General features: G+C 35.9%; 1 protein-coding gene across 30 annotated transcripts in view; it reads left to right on the top strand.

The window, feature by feature from the left end:
* Window positions 1-22,270, top strand: part of Camk2d (calcium/calmodulin dependent protein kinase II delta) — a 307,183-nt gene extending 284,913 nt beyond the window's left edge. For 17 of the 30 annotated variants that reach the window (XM_015484659.2, XM_048813820.1, XM_015484661.2 and 14 more), the window contains 5 exons: window positions 10,193-10,268; window positions 15,049-15,143; window positions 17,089-17,317; window positions 18,902-18,997; window positions 20,173-22,270. In XM_015484659.2, the coding sequence (XP_015340145.1) occupies window positions 10,193-10,268; window positions 15,049-15,143; window positions 17,089-17,317; window positions 18,902-18,968 (467 nt within the window). In that variant the 3' untranslated portion in view covers window positions 18,969-18,997; window positions 20,173-22,270. Of the gene's footprint in view, window positions 1-10,192; window positions 10,269-15,048; window positions 15,144-17,088; window positions 17,362-18,901; window positions 18,998-20,172 lie in introns of all 30 variants that reach the window. The other 13 variants (XM_048813825.1, XM_048813827.1, XM_048813828.1 and 10 more) reach the window with 2 other exon arrangements.
* The last annotated feature ends 2,622 nt before the right edge of the window (window positions 22,271-24,892 follow it).

Below are 24,892 nucleotides of genomic sequence, written 5' to 3'. Positions count from 1 at the left end.
TTTTTTTTTTTTTTTTTTTTTTTTTTTTTTTTTTTCAGTACTGGGATCAAACCCAGGACCTTTCCCATGTTGCTGGGTAAATGTTCTACCACTGAGTTACTGCCCAATCCATTTTATTTTATTTTGAGACAGGCTTTTGCTACATTGCCCAGACTAACCTTGAGTTTGAGATCCTCCTGCCTCAGCCTCTCTAGTAGCTGGGTTTACAGGTGTGTGCCACTGTACCCAGTTAAATTAATTTTCTAAACTAAATTTGGAACAGAATATCCCACAGATAAACTGGTTGTATAATGCCATTATGAAATATCACTAAGACTCATTTAGACAGTTTCAGTCTAATAGCATATCTTCTTAATGCAGCTTTGGAAAATATAGTAACTGAGCACAGAAATGGCTCTTGGTCTACCATGTCATCAGCTCTTAACTGGAAGTGGCACCACACCTAATTGATTCATGGAACATCTTAATACTTAAAATACTCAGTGTTATTCACAATTCTGTGCTATTTCCAGCATCTACAAGTCAGCTAGGGGTGGCAGAAGTTCCCCAATTACTTTAATATGGCTGGACTGGATTCCTTTATATTAGCAAATGTTCTGATAGATTATTCAGAACATAAAATATTTAAGTCATATTTCTATGAAAATCTTTAATACACTTTTAAATAGCAAATATTTATTTTATCTTTAGATCAAAGGTAATTTAGGAATAATATGACCATATTTTGCTGTACCCCAGTGATATCCTTCAGAACATTTAAAAAATCTAACCCTATTGGCCCTTATATTAAATGATCCCAGTGCTAGGTCTTTCTTTTCTTATATGTGTGTTAATCACTTATTTTTAGGCCATAATAGGTTAATAGGGCCAAGACTAATAGCATTTCTCCCCCCAATTAACTAGCACTTATACTTTGAAAGTACTCTGCATCAGAAAGGAAAGTACAAAGATGGTTTGAAGAATATATATATATATATATATATATATATATATATATATATATATATTAGTTGTAGATGGACACAATACCTTTATTTTATTTGTTTACTTTTATGTGGTGCCAAGAATCAAACCAGTGCCTCTACCACTGAGCCACAAACTCAGTGCCTGGTTTGAAGAATTTTAATATTTTTTTTAATCTTCAGCACCTCAAGTAATCAAAGGGATGAATGGTTAGTGTTATTGAATAGGTGACTTCTGGATAAATGAGTTTTATAGTAATTTCTTGAGAGCATTCTTCTATATAAATTTGGTGATTGCTGGGTCTTATACTTGAATAAAATATTATAGTTTATTAAACCAACCAACCAAAAAGTTTTTGATAGATGTGATTTTAAAAGTTAAAATAATGGAAATTACTTTACCCAATGTTAACTAATACATTGGACTAGTGAAGTAAAAATAAATTCACTAAGAAAAAAAGCTGCTAATTGCACAGGAAATGCTAAGCATAGCTGAGTTGATAGGCACCTTTTCCTCTAAAATTACAGCATGAAAATGATCCTAATTTGTATATTTGCCTTAGATAACTATTCCCAAGGGTTGTTTTTGTTAATGGCAGTAGGGAAAGATAATAAAGACAGGGGGCACCCAGTTGTGTAAAATTGGTACGATAATTAATTACAAACCTGGCCCAGTAATTAAGTAGTCACCTTGCCAGAGTAAGTTCAAAGACATTTAGGTGGTTTATTTAACTTTATGATTTCAAAATATTGAATTAGACACCATGGGCTGGAAAGGATCATAGATCAGTGAATTGAACAGCAGAAGAAAACCTCGGCCAAATAAAGCTCCAACCCTGGCTCAGCTTCCAAATTGGCTGGATGACTTGAGCAAGTCACTTAACCTTCTTGTCCTTCAAGTGTCTGGCAGCCAAGTAATGAATTACCTCTGAGAAATGCAGAAAGAAGTTAAATTAAATAGAACTATACATGTTGAGAGTCACGGAATTGCTAAGTTAACACCAAAAACATTCTAAGCAACTATTTTAACTGTGCAACTTTTGACCATCAGTAATCTTTTTTCTTGGTACTGGGGATTGATCACCAAGGGATGCCTTATCATTGAAATACAGCCACAGTCTTTTTCTTTTTTATTTTAAGACAGGGTCTCATTAAATTGCTGAGGCTGGCCTTGAACTTGCAATTCTCCTGCCTCAGACTTCATGGCTCCTGAGATGACAGGCTGTGCCACCATGTCCAGCTTGAATAAACAATCTTTTATTTGTTCTTTTTAGATATACATGACAGTAGAATATATTTTGACATATTATGCATACATGAAGTATAACTTCACATTCTTGTGGTTGTAAATGATGCAGTTACACATGTGTTCATATATGAACATAGAAAAGTTATGTCTGATTCATTCTACTGTCTTTCCCATTCCCAGCCCCACTCCCTTCCCATCATCCCCCTTTGTCTAACCCAATGAACTTCTGTTCTCCCCTACCCCTTATTGTGTATTAGCATCCACATATCAGAGAGAACTTGAATAAATAATCTTCAGGCACAGTTCACTAAAAGATTTCAACAGGGAGCACTCTGTCAACATCTTAGTCAAAATCAGTTTGCAAGTATAAATTCTGTTTATTTCCTAGTCCAAGTTTCACAGTAGGCAATTAGATTCCTGAATAGGGTTTATCATTAAGTCATTTCATCTCAATAAACTAATTCATCCAAATCTAAATAAACACAAAATTCAAGCTGAACTAACTAGAATGTTTCATTGCACTCAACGATCCTAAAAAGACAATAAGTTTAAACATTGATGCAAAATTCCTAATTTATCTTACTAGCTATTTGTGGATTATCTGAAATATGACAGGCTCCTATACTGTGGTCATTCTGCCGACTCTGAAGTCTTCAAGATCCATGAGTCTTTCCAGTTAATGGAGTGACATCCAGACTGCTAGGACACATGATCATCATCTACTTATTTGTCTTTTACCTGATATTTTAAAATATACTCTGTACTTGTATGTATTGCCTACCATGTATTTACTTATTCATATGCATGTACATTTATAGATATTGACTTACTACTTGGCGTTCAAGGTACAAAATGGTCAAGTCCTGCTCACACATATGTGAACGTCCCATGATAATGCAGTAAGGTCACAGTAAAATAAAATAGCTTAGTCTGGAGCCATCAGGGAGAGCAACAAAGGAGTCATATATGAGCAGGGAATGGGAGATTTCCAGGCAGAAGAATCAGTGGGAAAAAAAGAGTAATCAGTCAAGACTAGTTAAAAAAGCATGACATCCCTAGTTATGGTAAAGAATAGGTTATGTGGGAGCCCCATGGGACAGATAGTGTCAGGAGATGGAGCTGGAAAAATAGAGGAGGAGAATCTTGAAAACAAACAAAAAAGTTTGAGCTTTGGCTTCCAGATCAAATGGAGACGCTTCCCTGAAAACCTTAGAGGGATATAATTGTGTGACAATCAGGGGTAGGACAAGGGCTAGGGAAGGTAGCTCAGTAGTAGGGCACTTGTCTAGCATGTGGGAAGTCCTGGATTCAGTCATTTCTGTACTGGGTGGGGCGGGGGTGGGTAGGATAGGCTAATCAGAGCAGTGACATGAGGCCTAGAGAGGAAGAAATGTCTCTGAGAAAGATCTGGAAAAAAGAACAGGAGTTAGTGACAAACTGTATGTGGACCTGAAAAGAAAGAGGCACTGAAGTTTTGGTTTGGTCGACTGAGTAGACCAGGATGCCACTGTCCATGATGAGAAATAGAAGAGAAGCAGCAGGTTTTGTGAGGAGGATAAACTGGGTCTGAAACGCCAGGCCAACTAGAGATGTTTAGAATATAGTTAGAAACATGAACATGGAGCCTAAAAAGATTCACAGTCTCAGTGATAGACATTTGGCCATCTCAGCACATGCGGTCAGAGCCAGAGGAGTAAATGAGATTGCCAAGGGCAAGCAAGTGAAATAGTGAGGAGGCTGAGAATGTACCCTGGGAAACATCCTCGTAAGTGCCAAAGAAAAATAATGACTCATGGATGATTGCATACAGGGACAAAGGAAAGCAGTAGAGTCCAGAAGAAACCCGGGGTTTTGAGCTGGGAGGTTGGTGAATTGTCGTTCCATTAGTTAAAACAAGAAAGACAAAAAGAAAAAGGAGTTTGGTGATCAATTATAGACAAGTCCAAAAAAATTATTTTCTTCTCTTACCATGATAAGTTGTGTTACATTATACCAAAACTATTTTCAAAGTTTTATATCTTATTTATTTATTTACTTATCTGTATGTTTATTTTTGGTGCAGAGGATTGAACTCAAGGCCTTATGTAAAATAAGCATGCACTCTATCACTGTGCTACACCCGGTTTTATATTTTTCAAGGTCTATCTGACCATTGTCAAATACCGTAGTATGGAGTATTGGAAAGGCCATGGGACTGGGAATTAGAAAACAGTTGAGTTTTTTTCTGGACTCAGTATTCATTCAAATATTTACTGAACTTTTTTTCCTAGCCACATACTATATTAGATGTTAGTGTTGCGGCGGTGTAATAATTTCCCCCTACAAAATAATAGAGAAAACTAATTAATGAAATATACACAACATACCCATAAGAACAAGTGTACTAGTGCTTTTAAAAAGTAAATATAGGATATGTGTGAATTTATAACAACCTAGAACCTGACCTATCATGTGGGTCAGTGAAGATTTTTTTTGAGGAAATAATAATTGAGTTGAGAACTGATATGAAAAATAAATAAATAAAAAGAAGATGATACAGCATATATGAAGAGCTGTAGGAGGAAGCATGGCTATTTCAAAGTGCTAAAAGAAGGCAGCATGGGTCGAGCAGAGAAAAAGTCAAACAGTATTTGAATGGGTCTAGTGATATGAACAAGGTCTAGATATTAGAAGGTTTTATTATGTGTCTTTTTATACCAAGAACAATGATAAGACTTGAGAAAAATTCATATGTGGATTTTCAGAAGAGACATGCTTTAAAAAGAACAAAAAGGTTTGACTGCAGAGAACAGAATGATGAAGAGAAGTGGTGATAGAAACATCTTGTAGGAAGGCCATTAACAGAGCCTGTACAAAAATGAGGGGCCCTTGTACTAAGAATGGTGGTGGAGGAGAGAGGAAGACTGATGTCTAAGATATTTAAAAGGCAAAAGCAATGGAACTTGACGGATCGAATAGGAGTGGTTAGGAGGGGGGTTCCAAGATGATTCTCAGGCATCTTTCTTGCCCGTGCATCTAAATGAATAATGTTGCCATTCACTCCAATGGAGGTCCATGGAGGTACAAGGTTTTTGGTTGTGAGAGTTGATAAGATTAAATGAGATATGTTAATTTTGAGGTATATTTGAGATACCCAATAGAGATTCCAAAATAGGCCTTAACACACAGATCTGAAGGAGAGATCTAGGAAGGAAAGCACAACTGGGAGTCACTGGGAATGTTAAATTTAAAAATATAAATAGGCCTTTGGCTATTATCTCTCTAATCCTGATTTCTAGGAAGTCAGATGAACATTTCATTTCACCTTGGTGACATGGAACTCCAGCATGATTCCATTCTGACTTTCAGCTTGGTCTATTGGGACCCAGTATAGGAACTTAGTCCAAAACAGCAAAACAAAACAGACAGACAACAAGGTAAAATTAAATGTTCATCTGACCTTCCTAGAAATCAGGATTAGAGAGATAATAGCTGAATTTCCTAAACAGTCCAGTTTCACTTGGTATGACAATGAGATTCTCTCTGCTTTAATCCTTACAAAAGAAGGTGACCTGAAGTAACCTGACGCTAACCAATCAGTTATTTCTCAGTTCTTCTCCTTGTCCCCACATTACAAGGAAAATAACTTCTAAATGACCCATCCAGTTTTTGTTTCTGCTTTGCTCTGTCCTTTTTTATCTATTAAAACCAACCACCTCTGCTAGACTCACTGGAACGCTTTTTCTGTTTTATGGAATGAAGTGCTACCTGGTTCTAGAAAATATAACCAATTCAGATCTTTAAATTGTTGTAATTTAGTCTTTTGACAAAATGTACATAGAAATTTAAGACATTGATGTTGATAGGACCCCAAGAATACAGTGTAAGGTGCCAAGAGGGCCTCAAATTGAACTTTTAAAAGAAATTGAGCCAGTAAGATAGCACAGGCCTCTAATCCCTGCTAATTGGGAGGCTAAAGTTTGAGGATCACAAGTTTAAGACCAGCCTTGACAATTTAACCAGATCTCAAAATAAAAACAATTAACAAAAAAAAAAAAAAGAAAGAAAGAAAAATTGAAACATGTAAAGTCCAGGTAAAGATAACTTGGCAAATGAGAGTAAGAATGATAAGTGGAGAAGGGCTGGGAATATAGCTCAGTGGTAAGCTTTGAGCCCAGCACAGTGGGGGATGAAATAAGCAGGAAAGTCAAGTGCAAGGAGAAGTTCTAAAAGGAAGAGACATCAACGTTTCAAGCCCTATGGCAGTTCCCATGACTACTATCCTTTCTGTCAAATCTGATGTTTGAAGAAATGTTGAAATCTATAAATAGGGGCTGATAATGAAGCTTACAATAAAGCCCTAGGTTCTGTCCCCAGTTCCCCACCTCAAAAAAAAAAAAAAGGAAGAAAGAAATCTCTAAGTGATTTATTACAAAATTAGTCTCAATTGTAGGTTTGTCTGTTTTTATTTTTATTTTTATTTTTCAATCCTTATCTTACTGTCAGTCCTTCTTAGAACAGTTTAAAAAGCCCCCAAAATATGAAGTTACATAGGAGAATCTACCCACTTTGTATTGTTTGCATGGACAATAACTGCACTCAGAATCTGGAAACTCCTTTCCCCTTGCTTTTATCTCCTTCCTTTCCCCAACCTGGAAAAACCCAGAAATGACTTTGGGACCTGTGGATATGAGCCTGAGCACCTCAGTTCTAGAAATAATACTACCAGGTAATCATCTCCCTGGGTTAAATGGCCAGCTGTGGGGTGGAGGAAGCACCTGACATTCAGGAATGCCTTAATGGTGCACTCTTCCCTCATCTTGGGGTGAGTAGGGACATATCCCAAGCTCTTCCCACTTTGACTTCTGCAGTGGACATTACTCATCTTCAAGAAAAGGGAAGGTCGGAGGAGAGTGGACACTCCCCCACAGAGCAGAGCTAGCCATGCACCTGGCCCAGTGACTGTCCCTCTGCCTCCCTGCTGATGTGAGGAAAGCTAGCTAGCAGGACCCCTCTTCCTCCAGGCCAGACGCTGGGCTTGTGGCAACAGTTCCAACCACAAGCTGACTACTATATACAAATGATTTATTTCCAGCCTTCTGCTTTCCTTTAAAGAGTCAGCTGTCATGTGCCGCCTGTGACTCACTGAAGCTCCCTTGCCCCAGGGAAATAAGCACTCTAAAGATTCCTGAGTCCCAGTCCCCTCCTAAGCCAAGAGAGTCACGTTGCTCTTGTGATGATACAGCACAGAAGCATTCAGGCTAATTCCTATTTGCTGTTCTGCCAGCCAAAGCACCATTGTTTCTGAGCGTAAGAACTAGGAGAGAAGACAATGTATGTTGCTTTCAATATGCAGGACAAGGCTGAGGCCCCGTTGTGGCATGCAAAAATTGGAGAACAAATGAGTGTTTGCTCTATGGTTCAGAGAGTGAGAGATGGCTGATATATCTGATTCCATAGTGTGCTTATATGGGAACACAGAGACTTTCAGAAACTTTAGGAAGTGCTCCTGAGCTTTTCACCCTCAGTACTGAGTCTCACCCAGTGAAAGTCCACAGATGACATAATCATCATATGTTCATATTTTCTCTCCCTCCTTCTTTCCCTCTTTATTTTATTTTATTTTTGTTGGTTATAAAAGACTGACATTGTTTTCAAGTCAGCCATATCATAGTTTAAAAAATCTGTTAGTTTCCAATGAGGCTTTCCTATAAGGAAGATGCTTCAGTTACCACATTTTAGAACCTAGTTTTCTGAACTCCTCCTTATGGATGTCCTTTATATTTCAGAATTAGGTCAGCCGTTGTGAGCCTTTGCCAGAGCATCATACTGTTGAGGCCACAGACAGATGAATCACCTATTGCCTAACTAAGCTGAGCTAGAATGTGTCACTGGCAGCACCCTTATTTCAGGTTTATATCAGGCTACTACTTCTGTTACTTTGTTTTGAGGATAGATATATTATTGATATTCACCAAATGAACAAATGCATTGAATGGTTTTGATGTGTGAAGGAGCTAACAAAGACTGTTATTTTATATTCATGAAAGGGAATTAGGCATCAGAATATGAATTCTAACCTATACGGTGTTATTTTAATATTATAGACCTTTACATTGTTAGCAACCATTTTATGGACAAATATAATGATCATGTTTATTTGCTATGAGGTAGTTTCATTTAGTGGAGTCAAATTAGATTTATAGAATATTTATTTTTTAAATATGGAAAGTTATCACTGTGATAATCTGGAGTTTAAAAGTTAATCAAACTTTTAAGTTTGCAATTAAAACCTGAAGATCAGATTCAGAAAAAATTCAAACTGGTTCTTTTAATGAATAAAGGACTAAAACCAAAGGTCAGTTTTTCTATGATGAATAGCCATCTCACTGCCTCACTAAGATAGATTGGAGATGACTTTCTGTGACTCCCCACCCCTAGACTATTTTTAGTACCATTAGGGGAGAATCACAATGTTCTTTAAAAAAATCCAATCATATTTAAATTTTTAAATGTAAGTAAAAGGACAGTGTTTTGAAATCAAGAAAAGTTTATCCTTAGTCTGAATTGACCAAATTCATAAACTTATTGAACATCTATTTTATTAAAGACATTGGACAAAGCTTTTCAGGGGATTCTAAGAAATAACCAAAGCTTTGTTTTTAGGAAACATTTAACTAAAAAGACAGGTTACACTATACAAAGTTTAATACCAACTTAAAACAAGTAATAATGTGGTTTAACTAAAATGATTTTGTCATATACATAATTGCCAAATGAATGATACAGGAACTATAGGCATCCAAAAAAAAAAAAAAAACCAGGGAAGAACACTTAAGTCTATGTAATTAGAAAAGAAATATGAGCCAAACCAACTATTAGTAGTTTTACCAGTTGTGAATTTGAAATAGAAACAAATCGTGTTTGGTGTTGGTTTGACAGCTGTACAGAGGGACTTCTATCCTCTCATCTGCCTGCATTTATGTTACTCCAATTTACAAAATACCATTTATCTAAATATCACGGCCAATCACAGTGTTGCCTCTTTTGTAAGATTGGTTGAGCTAAACAGAAGATGCAAATAATTACATAAAATTGAATGAATCAATGCAAGATATCTTTACTATGAAGATAGACATATGTTCTTAGAGGTTTTTTTAATATTAACATCATCTTTCCTTCCTTCCTTCCTTCCTTCCTTCCTTCCTTCCTTCCTTCCTTCCTTCCTTCCTTCCTTCCTTCCTTCCTTCCTTCCTTCCTTCCTTCCTTCTCTCTCTCTCTCTCTCTCTTTCTTTCTTTCTCTCTCTCTCTTTCTTTCTTTCCCTTCCTTCCTTCCTTCCTTCCTTCCTTCCTTCCTTCCTTCGTTCCTTCTTCTCTTCTCTTCTCTTCTCTTCTCTTCTCTTCTCTTCTCTTCTCTTCTCTTCTCTTTCTTTTTTCAATTGGAATGAACCCAGGGGCAGTGGGATACCACTGAGCTGCTGACCTTGCACTTGTGATTCTCCTGCCTCAGCCTTCTAAGTAGCTGGGATTATACGCCTAGGCCACCATGCCCAGTTCTATGTTAACTTTTTAAATGACATTATTGTTCATGGTGAGGAGGAAAGTGATCACAAATTCAGTGAAATTGAAAAGGTAGTAAAAATTAATTTGACCTTCCAGATGGCTAATATTTTCTAACAACGGGAATGTAGTTGTGTGCCCCAAAGGTGAATGTGCCCAGGAATCATCTGAGAGTCCTGTTAAAAAGCAGACTCTGAATCTGTAGGTCTGGAGTGAGACCTGAGAATCTATGTTTCTAACAGTCCCCAGAAGAGGTAGGAGCTGCTAGTCTGTGCACTTCAAGCAGCAAGACTGGAGAAAGGAACATTCATGCTGTCTTCCCTGAAGGGTGTATCATAGGTGATAATGCTATTTAAGGGAAATAGCAATATTATTAGAGTAACATTTTGTATGGTTTTTGTCCTTTGTTCTCACCCATTGCTATATATGTCTTTGCCTTTAGCACGAAAGCAAGAGATTATCAAGGTCACTGAACAACTGATTGAAGCCATCAATAATGGGGACTTCGAAGCTTACACGTGAGTAGATGCACATTTATTTTGCTTTCATACATATGGAAAATGTGCTTTCAGTGTGATTGCTTTCTTTAACATATCTGCACTCATATATATTTCATCCCAGATTTAATATGGCATCAACAATTTTATTTCTTATAAATGATGAAGGGCCCTCAAGAGAAAAATAAATGTATTTAGGATTTCAGAGAGAGATGACAAAACTTCCAAGGACTTGAGATTTCTTTGCAAATGCACAGATGTGTAATCATAAATGTATGAGTGAAGGGCATGCAGGCAGAGCAGTCCATCTGGGCACAGACACAAAAAACAGGAAAGCACAGAAAAGGTGCATTTGGGGTTAAGAAATCATTTTTCTTGCAGTTCTGCAAGGAGGCGGAGACAAAGAGATTAAATGGCTACAACAGGCAGCCTTCTCCCTCTTCAATCAGTGCAGCTCAGCTTTCTCGACCTGCATTTCTTCCATGTGTTTATCTCTTAAAAGAAATTTTACTTGAAGAAAAGATTCTAATGCTTTATTTAAAGTTTCTAAATAAGTGGTTTGTGGGTTATATGAAGGAAATCAGCTTAAGTACAAATGATGCATTCCATTTAAATGGGGCATGAAGGTTTATTGCACAATGTATGTGAGTTCATAAGTTAGCTATTTGGAATAAAAATCTGTCCAAGCCTCCTTCTTACTCAATACAGCAAAGTGAGTTTTCACTTGAGTCAAAGAGTTAAATGCAAAAAATGTGATTGACTCTGATCTCTGGTTATAAAAATCTTTGCAAGCTTTTAATGGGGAAATAATCATAAATGAGAAGATAAACTTTTTAGTTTATTTAGTTAATTTATATACGTTAAAGAATCAAAAAGAATTCTGAGACAAACAATAAAATAAGAAAAATATAACGTTTTAAAAAATAATGTTTTATATTGTGTGAATAAAATTGAAAAGCAGAAAAAATAATAGATAAAGAACAAGAACAGACTATCGACACAAGAGGAAATACAAATGAAAAGTAAACTAACAAAAGCATGTTCATGTCCACTAAATAAGAATGTGCAAACCTAATTGCAAAAGCATTTTCTGATTATCAGATCAGTAGGTATGCAGTCTCTCCTTACACCAGATAAGCACAAATACTGCAGGATGACAGTGACTTTCCTACACCATAGAATGGAACATAAATGGTTGCAAACATTCAGGCTGGTTGAATTAGCGGTGGAGGGCATTAGTTGTTATATACTAGAAAGTTTTCATAAAGGTTCATTTTAATCCTATAGTCCTACTTATAAGAATTTAACATGACATGGATTTAGGTTCTGGGAATTGAACCCAGGGCATTTTACTACTGAGCTATATTTCCAGCCTTTTTAATTTTTTATTTTGAGACAAGTTCTCACTAAATCTCTTAAGGTTTTCCTAAATTGCTGAGGCTGGCCTTGAACTTGTAATCCCCCTGCCTCAGCCTCCTGAGTTGTTGGAATTACAGGCATGTGCTTCCGCACCCAGCTTTTTTACATGAATTTTGAATCTAAAACATGGTATAAGATTTATAAACACAGGTATACATTGAAGCATATTCATAATATTGAAAATTTGAGACAACATAAAAGTATAACATTATGGTAACCATTACATAATCTTGAGTGCCATTAGTACAATGGATGTTTATGTTTATGTAGAGTTTCTAGTGACCTGGCAAAATACTTGCTGTGTTTTTGCTGAAAAGAAAAGTAGGATATAAAGATGTATGTACATAATTATTCAAACATAAGAAAAAGCATTGAAAGTAGAATGAAATGTGTCAAATTACTCTTGTAAAAGAAAAATAAAGGGGCCGGAGTTGTGGCTCAGTGGTGAAGTGCTCGCCTAGCATGTGCAAGGCTTGGGTTCATCCTCAACACCACATAAAAATAAATAAATAAAATAAAGGTATTTTGTTCAACTACAACTAAAAAATAAATATTTTTAAAAAAAGAAAAAGAAAGAGGTTGTCTCTGAGAAATGAAATTATGGGTAGATCTTTTTTCTGCTTCCTTTTTATTCTTTCCAAATTTCCAAAGGCAAGTATTGCCTTTTTTTCATTAGTGACAAATAGCTGTGTTGTCTTTCCTTACTGTAACAAAATACCTGAGATAGTCCACTTAAAAAGAGGAAAACTTCATTTTGGCTCATGCTTTCAGAGGTATCAGTCCATGATCCATTGGTCATGGAGCACAAGCCCCTATTGTTTGGGGCTCATAGCAGTACGGTATATCATGGCAAGAGCACATTTATCTTGTGGTGGCTGGGAAGCAAAAGTGAGGAAGAAGCAGTGCTGGAGTCTTAATATATTCTTCAAGACTACACCTCTAGTAGCCTAACTTCCTTCCACTAGGCCCCACCTCCTAAAGGTTCTACCACATCCCGGAAGTACCCTGGGATTGGAACTAAGCCTCAACACATGGGCCTAGGGGAGACATTATATATTATAGCACTAGGCAAATATAAAATATGGAAGAGAGCAAATGGAAGAACTAAATTAAATCAGGTGCTGATTCTTATAAATTAAATGTTTATGTATATACAAACACATGTGTATACATTTTTATATATATATATATAAATATATATAAAAATTTAATATATATATATATATATAGATAGATAGATAGATAGATATAGATATATAAATCTCCAATTCTTTAACAAGACCAAATAAAATATATATACTTGGAATAAAAGAAACAGTTTTTTTTTTTAAAAATGGAGTTTAGAAGAATACTTTTTGTCATCAGACACAGTTATTAAACAATTGTTTTTAACTCTCTACCATAGAACCTTTTCTTCTATTTTTTTTTGCTATTGTAACCTTGTTAGACTCATCTGATTCTCCAAATAATAATCATATTATTTTTAAAAATAACAACAATGCAAAAAAAAAAAACACTTTAGTAATAGCATTCCCCTGAGGAATGGTTTAAAAAAAAATGTGCTTTGTCATTGTTTTTTATTCAGACACAGAGGACAATTGTAGCCAGGCAAAAGTAGAGTATTATCTGTATTCTCAGACCCTTTAAAGTGGGGTATTAAAAGTAACACAGTGCCTAGGGATCACATTGGTTCACTAATTCCTTTGCTCATAGAGGCTTTGGGTCCCATTTTGTACTTTTAGGCCTAGAGATAATCTAACAGCACTTCCATTTGGTAGATTTTGGATGTATTGATAAAGCTCTGTCAACTGGTCCATAGAACACCTGCTCATAACACGTACACACACATCAAATGGCAGCTTTGTGAATCTTTTCTAAATGCAGAAGAGATACATGATTGATTGATTGTTGGATAGATGAGTGAAGAGAGAAAAAATAGATTAACAGATTTACAACTATATTAACTCTTCTGAAGGTTGTGTAAAAATATTCATCAAAATATAGTGATTCCCAGATGATCTTAGAAATGATGTCAAGTAGTAAGAATTTTGGTTCACTGATATTGACAACCCAAACTCCTATTTATAGAGGGAAATAATAGCTTCTGGCAGAATAGATTCCTGTTACCATAGGAACACTATTCTTTTTTTTTTCTCCTCACATTTTTTATCGGTGCATAATAGCTGTTCATACTAATGGGACTTACATATTTCTACATGCACAGAATACACAATAAAACAACATAATTTGGCCAATTTCACTTCCCAGAATTTCCCCCAGGAACACTGTTGTTAATAGAAAGAGATTTTAAATATATGACGGGAGCTTAAAAGACACTTGCCCCACAGGCAACCTCAGACAGAATTTATAAACTCAGCATCGCCCCTGACCTTTTTGCGACTTTCCTTACCGCACAGGGTAATTGCTGTGATCTCCTACCTTGCCGCACATTCTATGAAGAGTACTGCACTTTGAAGAACCATAGTTTGACTTATAAAAATTGTTTTTCTATTGAATAATTAAGAAATTTAGGTAGGGATGTAGCTCAGGGGTAGAGTACCAAAAAAAATAAAAAAACTTAAAGAAATTTTGCTGGCCACAGTAGCACACACTTCTGCTACTCAGGAGGTTAAGGCAGGAGGATCTCAAGTTCAGGGCCAGCTTGGATAACTTAGTAAGACCTTGTCTCCAAATAAAATTCACAAAAATAAAAGGAAGTTTGAGGAGGTAGCTCAGTAGTATTGTACCCCTGGGTTTAACCCCCAGTTCTGGGAAAAAAAATTTTTAATGAAAAAATACAGAAGAAATCTATTATGTGTATTTTAACCTCCTATTTATTATCTTTTGAAAGTAAACTTTAAACTTAAACTCAGTTAAGTCTTGAGGACATGCCAAGAAGCATAGGATGTGATACCTTTAAGTCAATTATGATATAGATTTTTCATGTGAATATAGAAGGTGTGATTCATCAAAATATTGTTCCAAAATATTTAATTTTAGAGCCAAAGCTGCTTTTATAGGGCTTGGTGTATGTTTAGACTTGAACTATAAAATATGGAAAACATTTAAAGAACAATAAGAGTTAGAACAAATGGATAATTCACTTTGGAAACAAAGAAGTAGACATTCTTAAAAGGAAACACTTCTATTTAAATCAGTTAATTAGTTTGCCCCAATTATAGCTCTCTACAAAGTTTCTTTTTGAACTTTATTCATCAGCCCACCCTACCAAGGTCTATGCTAGAAATTTCATATTTTTAGTGGCTTTCAGAGGCTCTCTTCTTCTCTGATTAATAACTAAGAATGTTTTGCACATAGAAGAACAGAACATATCAGCACATTTATCGATTGACTATTTTTATTATTTTTTTTTTTCCTACAGAAAAATCTGTGACCCGGGTCTTACTGCCTTTGAACCTGAAGCTTTGGGTAACTTAGTGGAAGGGATGGATTTTCACCGATTCTACTTTGAAAATGGTACATTTACTCCAAATTCAACAACGTGCTTTTTCCAACTTCTCTGCGAATTTCTCCCAAATTTGCAAACTCTTTGTCTCTTTTCTGCAATAAGAAACGCTTTGTTCAGCATCATTTTACAAGCATTTTGTGTTCGAAACTGAAAATAATGTTTATATATACATTCACACTGTATATATACACATAAGGAGAGACAGACAGACAGACAGACAAACTTAAAAGGTTTATGGTGTTTTGAAAAACATCTGCCTTTGGATAAAAGGCTTTGTGGGCGGGGGAGGGGGGTGGTCGTGGTGGTGGTGGCAGTGGGGATACAACCAAGGGCAAGCCCTCTACCACTGAGCTACATCCCCAGCCCTGGATAAAAGATAATTTTGATGGAATGCACCCATTAAGTCCAAGGGAATGTATAATATAAACTGCATAATGTTATTAAGAAAAGTATTATTTCAAGGTTTTTAAAACTGTTTGTGTAAGAAAAATTTTAAAAACCACAGCACACAGAATGTTCTACAGAGAAGAATTCTGTGAAGCATATTTGGTGCTTATTTTCAAAATTTTAGTGGTCTCAGATAAAACAGACACATTTCAGAGAAAATGACAGAAGTTTCTCCTATAGAAATCCCTCAGGCCATCAAAAAATGAGTAAACCAGAAATTCCCTTTTTCTTCTTTCCCTTACTCCTAATGTTATTAGAAGTTATATTTTCATGATGCCTGCAGTGAACTCATTGTTTTTGCAGTGAGATCTTGTTGATTTAAAAAGAAATTATAGTAATGATTAGGATAATTAAGCTCACTTTCAGTAATTATAAACATTGATAAAAATGCTGGCCTTGACGTGGATTTTTAACATGTATTATGAATTGCTTTTACTTATATGCACCATGTATTTGCACACTAGGTGACAAATTCACCTGATCAAAGCTTTAGTAAATGTTCTCATATTCTCTAAGTTCTAGTGCTCTGATTGACAGCATATCATATTTCCTCTATCTGACTCTTAATCAACATCATCTCATCAGCAGTAAAAAGAATCCATTAACCTATTAATATTTTAACTTATTTCAGCGTGACACTGCCTTTTTTATGTGACAGTAGTATTTTGAGTAATATACATAGTATTTTCTGAGAATGAGAAGCAGGTTTCAGTTCAAACTGTTCTAGTGATCAAAGAGAAATACCATCAATAAGTAATGTGTACTAAGTCCTCATGTCTCCTGGTAACTGAGTAAGTAGAATAGGTAGTTACTATTAAAACACTAGAGATGGGAGCCTCATGAGCACTACTTAGTCAAAAGAAAGATGGTTAGAACCTATTTGGCCAACACCAAATTGTAGATTTTCACTTAATAATCACAGATAGGTTATCATGGACTGGACTGCACTACATGGAGGAGTCACAGGATGTGATACAGAAACAAATTCATGCTGTGACCAGCCTTTCTTGGAGACAGTGGTCTCTGGGCTTGATATTTGCTGTTTTCTTGTCTGTGTTCGTTACCAAAAACACACTCCACTACAAGCTATCCTGTGAACTACCCCAGCAGGTCATTCATTGAGATGACAGCTGCTGCTCAGAGCATCTGCGCCTGGCCTTCTCCACTTCTATTCCTATTATGTCTTCTGTTTCTAATCATTTCCCATTACAAATAAATACACTATAGCTTTTTCTCCCAATCAATCAAAATTTCTAAAATAGCATGTAAATGGTCTATAAAGGGTATCAAAGAAAAAACTGTTTTCCCTTTTGTTCTTTTCTCTTGTCCTTTATACTTTAGACAGCACCCATCATCAGATTAGTGCAAATAGCCAGATTAATTAATTAATTAACTAAGGAGTTAATAAGTAGCATTTCATCTATTAGTATCAACTGGAGTTATTACTGGTTTTGGTTCACTTTACATAGACACTAATTGCTTTCTTATCATGTTGTTCTTTTTCAGCTTTGTCCAAAAGCAATAAACCAATCCACACTATTATCCTAAATCCTCATGTCCATCTGGTCGGGGACGATGCTGCCTGCATAGCATACATTAGGCTCACACAGTATATGGATGGCAGTGGAATGCCAAAGACAATGCAGTCAGAAGAGACCCGCGTGTGGCACCGCAGGGATGGAAAGTGGCAGAATGTTCATTTTCATCGCTCGGGGTCACCAACAGTACCCATCAAGTAAATATTTCCAGGCTGTCAGCTTCTTTGTTACTATACCTATGGTCAGCTCCTTCTACTTATTCCACTGTTAATAGCATGGCATATGTTATTTAATGCTAGCGGTTGATCACATTGGTGGAAATAAAGGCCTTCCTTGGGAGAGTCTACAATTCTCTGGGACAGTCAATCAGATGAGCCAATAAAACTTGCCATAAAGCAGTACACCATAGTTTTTGACAGGAATTAGAAACTATACTGTCACTATCTACTGATTTATTATATGGTTAAATCAGAAGGATTCATGTAATAAGGCAAAATATTTGTGACTTCATTTTCACAATTGGCTGAGGAAGGTGATGTAGAAGGAAAGCATAGAGCAGGGTTTGTAAAATGGCCCGTGAACTATAAGAAGCTTCACTTCCTAGATTACCCCCTAGGGCTCATTGACTGACATTAGAAAACTTATAAATCAATTTTACCAAGCAAATATCAAGTATTGCAGTGCTTTCTCACCTCACTGCTCTACCTCAAATGTTGTATTTGACTACCAGTCAATAATCAGACAAATATTTATTGCACATCTCTGAGGTGTTTCACCTGTGCCAGGTACAATGTGAGATAAAGGCCTTTGCCCCTCAAGGAACATACATTCTAGTTCAGAAAGTAACTAACTGAAATAAATAAAAATAAATAAAAATTATTTATTTTTATAAATAAATAAAATTCTGCAATCAAGTTTATAATCAACTGAAGAGTAAAGTAGAATGAGGAACCCAAAGAGCACACTGCTGTTAACACTTCGCATATAAAATAGAATCTTAGACAAGGGTTAAATGACAAGTGTTACTGGAAACATAGAAACATAAAAAGATCAAAGGGAAGATAGTCCTAACTAAGGGAGCATCATGAAGAAAAGTAATGTCAGGATTTGGGCTAATATGGTAGCCAGTTATGGGTGAGGAAGATTGGCTTCAACTGGATTAAAGGACATATGGAGGAAAAGAGGTTTACATGGGCCAAGTAGGACAAGATGATCAGTAAGGGAGCTTAGATGGAAGAGATATTTATTTAGTCCACTGCTGATCTCTTTAAATTCTCTCCCCACATCACCTGTTGGTAGTTGAGGGTGTGGAATGGGAAGTCAAGTCCATACAAACAGCCATTCAACTCACTCCAGAGAATCCATCATGATATCTTAGTTTGCTATATACCACAGTGGTTTTCAGCGGCCTTCTGTATAGCCTCAATAATTATATCACTGTTGGATTTTGCAAAAAAAAAAAAGGGGGGGGTATGGTCAATAAAGACAAAAAAAAATACCTTAAAAGCAATAGGTTGAAATTCCAAAAACGATAGTTATATCATCAAGATAAAGGCACTAAAGGAATATGAAGATAATGAAAACAACTATTTTTGTGTTTGTGTGGTTTTTTTACCCCAAAGAGGTACAACACAAATTGCCAGTTAACATAGAAGGGATTCCATTTGTGTGGTAGCAGGGGCTGGGTTTTTCTGCAATTCCCTGAAGTGTTGATGGGATAGAGCCTATTTAAGAAAACTTCCTTTTACGCCAGGTGGCTTAAATGGGGCTTCTCTTAATAGGCCACCATGTATTCCAAATGGGAAAGAAAACTTCTCAGGAGGCACCTCTTTGTGGCAAAACATCTAAGGCCTGAAAACCATTCACATATGGGTCTTGTAAGTAGCATCCTGCTCCGGGATACTTTGCAATTGGAGCTAATCTCAGAAAGGCTGCATGGCTGATTTTCTTTCCTGGAGGATATTTGTTCTGCATTATATTTCATGAAACACATACAAGGTCTTTAAAAATCCATAGCAGTGTTGCATGAACTCCTATGTCTAACATCCACTTTAGAATATAACCCTTAATTTTAAAGGTAATACATGCTGAGAAGGACCTTTTTCCTGTAGTTGTTGGATTGTGTTATTTTAGAATCCTGGAGTTCTCGGACCAACAGTCAGTTATGTTGGAGTCAATTCAGACAACTCTCAATTATCCAGACTAATTTTTATTCACCTTTAGAATCCTTTGGTTATTTACTATTTTCTAGAAGTTGCAATTGCTGTAAGCAGTTGGCTGAGGTTAATATGTAAATTAGTTTGCTGTGCCTGACTGAGCATGATGGTACTTGATCCTCCTGAGAACAGGCCACAAGTGGAAATCAAGCTGAAATTTAAAAGGTACAAAGTAAGGTATTCCACAGGATAACTGAAAGTTAAATTCATGCCTATGTTGTTGTTTTTAAAAATGTGTTTCTGACACTTGGATTAGGATCCAGATAAGTGTGGTGCTGTTGTTAATATTTTCCCCACTCGAAAACTGGACCTTATAAGAACTTCTAAGAAATAGTGCTCTCAGTGGTTGCTTTAAAGAATGAAATAAAAATAATCATTTTTTTCCATTCTAGTGGCTATATTCCTTGTAAAATTCATTTCAAAGTTTAATTTCTCAAGGAGTCTTAGAATAATGAAAAACCTAAAGATGAACTTGAACTTCTGATCTCTTCCAACCAAACAATAATATTAATTTATTAAATTTGTCTAGTAAATATGAATACTCAAAATACATATTTATATTTAATAATTTGATGTCTATGACCCTGTCTCTATTTCTAGCTTAGCTTTGTGTGAAAAAAAAAACAGATAATACTGAGTCATTTTGTATTCTTCCTTACTTTTTTTTAATATTGTGTATTTTAATCTTATAACCATTTTAAGCAAATATCTCTTATATGCAGTGTTTTTAATCTGATCTTTAACTGAATTATAAAATTGTGGCCTAGGCACATCTGTGGCAAAGCAATTTGATGAAGCAACGTAACTTATGTCTTCTTCCGTTTTTCTCCTTTCAGCTAATTATCAACGTGCCACTTCTGCATTCTTTGTTCTCAAAGCACCGGATGGTAACCCTGGGCCGTCCTCTCCTCCTCTTCATGCATGTTTCTGAGTGCATGAAGTTGTGAAGGTCCTACATGTCATGCATACGTGATGCATCATCTATCATATATTCCTTCCTGTACATTGTTTACACTTCAACGATGGGGATGTTCCATGCAAACTGAAATTACTGTTGACAACCAATAGGGGGAGGTCAGACAAAAAAAAAAAAAAAAAATCCCAGGATATTCCAAGTACAACTATTCATCTAGTTTCTCTGTTTATGCCAAGATTTAATGTAACAGACTTAAAAAATTATTGTTCTCTGAATGACAGTTTGTAAGAGAAATGTAAATTTTTTAGAACTCTGTTTTGGCTTGTTTGTTTTTTTAAAAAGGCAAAAATATATATATCTATATCTATAAATATATATATACTTTCAGTTTCTGGGTGTGATCCTGGTTGAAATGGGTGATTTTTCACTGAAAGCTTTGCTGTTGAACAATTAAAGTGGGTTGATATGTGGGCAAAAAAAAAGATCACATATGCATGTAGAAGCAAGAATCAGTTGGTTAACTGCCATCTAAAGCCATGATGTATTTAGTCAAAGTGTAAACTGGAAAAATTCACATCACGTATGAGTTTGATCATTTTAGAACATACACTGTTCTAGTGGATTTGCTGAATTGATTTTTGTTTTCCTTTCTCAAATCTGTCCTCTGTTCTCTTCATTTTATCCCATTTCTTTGTTACTTTTGTATACTTCCTTTTTTATTATTCTTTTGTTCTCATTCTTTTTCCTTCTTTTCTCTTGTGGATAGCAGTGTGTCAGAATAAAAGTGAAATTTGCAGAACGATGGTAAAATAAAAACTGAGGTATTTTGGAGGGAGCTGAACCAGCACTTTCGGTCATCTTCTGGGCCCACAGAACTTAAAAATAATTGAATAAAAATAAAGTTTAAATAAAGCTTAAGCTCTATTTGGACTTAAATATCCCAACTATGTGGGATGTATTGGAATTGTTGAAACTTAGACACCAAGTAAGTCCCTGTAAACTACAGTGTACCCTACTAATTGGGATGGATGCCAGGAAAATAGCAAGCTGAGAGTGGATTAGGTTTTTGTGCAAAAGCACTCGTTTCCACCTTGTGAAAGTGTAGGGCCCCTCCTGCCTCACCATTAGCTAGCGTTCTAAAGTTAGAGAGCTTAGGGATGTTTCCACTCTCATAAGCATTTTGAACTTGATCTTTGCAAATTGTGCTTTTTTAGCTTTTCTCTTGAGTCAGAATATCATTCTCCCCCTCCAAGGAGTTAGGATTTTCCAGTTTAAAATAAAAAGCAAAGGGAAATGTCCCGGTTTTCTTTGTGCTTCTCATTTCTCCTTTGTTGATTCAATTCCTGTGAGGTTTTTTCTCGTCCCTGAAATACTTTCTAGTGCATGGAATCTCCATCAGCGTTATTTTAACCATAGTTACAGTCCTCAGAAGCCTATTTTTTAAAGCAGAAGGAAAACAACAAAAAAAAACCCTCCCTCTTTTCTCTCATTTCACCTTTCTGTGTTGATTACTAATAACCTTAGATATTGTTGCTAGTGGACGTATGGTAGATGGGTTGAAGCTTTTCTGATAATTATTACACAATTTAAAACAACATATATTTAAAATAAATATATACATTAAATGTATTGAGCCATGTTAACCTGCCAATGAGATCTGTGAAAAAATAATGGCCTCATTTTTCCCTTTTTAATTTCTTTTACCTTTTTTGTGAAGCGGCTATACGTGGCATACATGTATTTAAAAAAAAAAAAAAAGTAGGTGTAGATTGGTTTTTTTTACACTTTTAACTTAGCATGTGGTGTTGAAGTATTACCGTAGATCAAGTTTGTCTTCCGCACTAAGATGTGAGGAAATTGTGATTTGTTCTCTCCACCACAATTGAATTACACATTTATTATCTTCTATCATTTTGAAACACTGCAGTTTACCATGGGACACTGTATATATTTCTTGCCATAATGGTAAATGACTGATTGATATATTTAAGAGTTAATAAATTTGTGATTTCTGCTGACAATGTGTCCATCTTTCTTTCTTGAGGGATTGTCTTTATGCATGCGTGGTGTTGGCCAGTGTCAAAGGCGACGTGTCCTACTATGGTATTCGTTTAGTACATCACACCTTGCACTCGGTGATAATGGCAAGTTAATTTTCTCTGTGCACAAAACAATGATCTTTCCAGGGAAATTTTGCTGAGAAAATAGTGAACAGCTAAGGATCCTAAAAGCTTCTAGACCTGTGCCCTCTGATTCATCCTTTCATCCAGGTGCTAAGAGGTTCCTTTGCTCCCTCAAATCTGGCTAAAGACCACTGGTATCATCTCCAGTACATAGGCAAGCACCCCAGCCCCTGCTGCTTAGCACTTTGAACATGAGTAGACAGAAGAACTCAACTTATTTCTAATTGCTAAAGACACCACATACCACACACACATTTCTCTCACATCTATTTGTGTTTCTTACCTAGAATATTGTCCCCTGAGTGATAAACATGATTCTTCCTCATTCCTTAGAGATCTGTTGGGAGTGTCATCTCCTTCAGCAGATCTCCAGTAGCGCTGTGGGCTTGCTTTCTCTCTTACATAGCAGCTTGTGTTTACCACTCCTGCTAACCACATTGTTTCTAAAATATACTTTGATTTGTGTCTCTTGTGCTGGAGTATAATGTCTACATGGACAAGATCTGTGTGTCACATCCCAGGGCAAGGAAGGGATGTCATTAATAGTCACTGAACTAAGGCCACACCCCAATGGAACCCCAGAACCACAATGGAACTCTTATCAGATAGGCCTAGATTTAATGTTGGACTCTGTCATGACTGTCTTGATACCCTGAGCAATTGTTTCCCTCTGAAGAAACTTTTATTTCCATATTCATAAAATGAATATACTACTAATTTGATAAACATACTAACTTAATAAGGATATTCTGAGCATTAGAAAGAATGGGTACAGGGTACCTAGAATGCAATGTGGTAGGAATTAAATGGTAGCAGTTTATAACTGTTCTGATTACTAATATGACTATTCCTACTGTTATTGTTCTCCCCTACTCAGGGGGATACACGTCTCTTGCTTTGCTGTGGCTACTCTTTTATATAGGTGTACAGCTATTGGTAATCAAATGTCTCTCAAAAGTCATATTCAAATGTCTCTGCAGGAAGATGAGAGAGAACAAGGTAATCATCCAGCTGAAAGCAAAAAGATGAAATGGAGAAAAACAATATATTCTAGGAAAGCATTTGAGGAATTTTAAGTTACTGAAATTTGGTATATGTAAATAAAAGAATTATATATAATGTAAGGGACGAACTTAGAAGATACAAATTTTGAATGATTTCATTAAATAAAATTCTACTACTTCAATGAACAGTTCATGTTTTTGTGGTCTCCTTTGTCATATGGTAAAAAGTGAGAGTATTTAGAAAGATTGTCATAAGGATCAGTGTAGCTGGCCATGTGTCCATGACCTGAACAGTAAGCCATCCTAAGCCACCATGGCCTAGAACAATAGCACCAAGTATTTACAGCATTCCTGGTTTTTAGTCAGACAAGACCAGTGCTCCAAAGTGAGCAGGAATATTTATTCTCTACAGACTGAGAAGGAGAAATTGATAAGAGATTAGCATAATTTTACACCAGGAACAGTGGCATTTTAAGGGCTTCTGCTACTTTAGAACAAAAATTAAAAATTTTTGATTTGTCAGTAAAAAAGTTTTTTTATATTAAAAAAAAAATGAGTTGCCATTGGGTGCAGCAGCGCACACCTGTAATCCCAGCTATTCAGGAGGCTGAGATAGGAGGAGGATTGCATGTTTGAGGCCAATCTAAGTAATTTAGCAAGACCCTGTCTCAAAATAAAAAATGAAAAGGGCTGAAGATATGGCTCATTGGTAAAGCACCTCTGGGTTTGATGCCCAGGACCACAAAAATAAATATATCATATATAAATACATAAATAATTAAGTACAAGTTGTCAACATTTTTTAAATTGGATTTTTTCTTTTTTTTATTGTTGGTTGTTCAAAACATTACATAGTTCTTGATATATCATATTTCACACTTTGATTCAAGTGGGTTATGAACTCCCATTTTTATCCCATATACAGATTGCAGAATCACATCAGTTACACATCCATTGATTTACATATTGCCATACTAGTGTCTGTTGTATTCTGCTGCCTTTCCTATCCTCTACTATCCCCCCTCCCCTCCCCTCTTCTCTCTCTACCCCCTCTACTGTCATTCATTTCTCCCCCTTGTATTATTTTCCCCTTTCCCCTCACTTCCTCTTGTATNTCTTATTGTCTAATTTTTTGAGTTCTTTGTATACTCTGGATATTAGGGCTCTATCTGAAGTGTGAGGAGTAAAGATTTGTTCCCAGGGTGTAGGCTCCCTATTTACCTCTCTTATTGTTTCTTTTGCTGAGAAAAAACTTTTTAGTTTGAGTAAGTCCCATTTGTTGATTCTAGTTATTAACTTTTGTGCTATGGGTGTCCTATTGAGGAATTTGGAGCCCGACCCCACAGTATGTAGATCGTAGCCAACTTTTTCTTCTATCAGACGGCGTGTCTCTGATTTGATATCAAGCTCCTTGATCCATTTTGAGTTAACTTTTGTGCATGGCAAGAGAAAG

The sequence above is a fragment of the Marmota marmota genome, unplaced genomic scaffold (assembly GCF_001458135.2).
Source record: "Marmota marmota marmota unplaced genomic scaffold, marMar, whole genome shotgun sequence".
Classification (NCBI taxonomy): domain Eukaryota; kingdom Metazoa; phylum Chordata; class Mammalia; order Rodentia; family Sciuridae; genus Marmota; species Marmota marmota.
The sequence above is the reverse complement of the archived record's forward strand: the minus strand, read 5'-3'. Positions and strand labels throughout refer to the sequence as shown.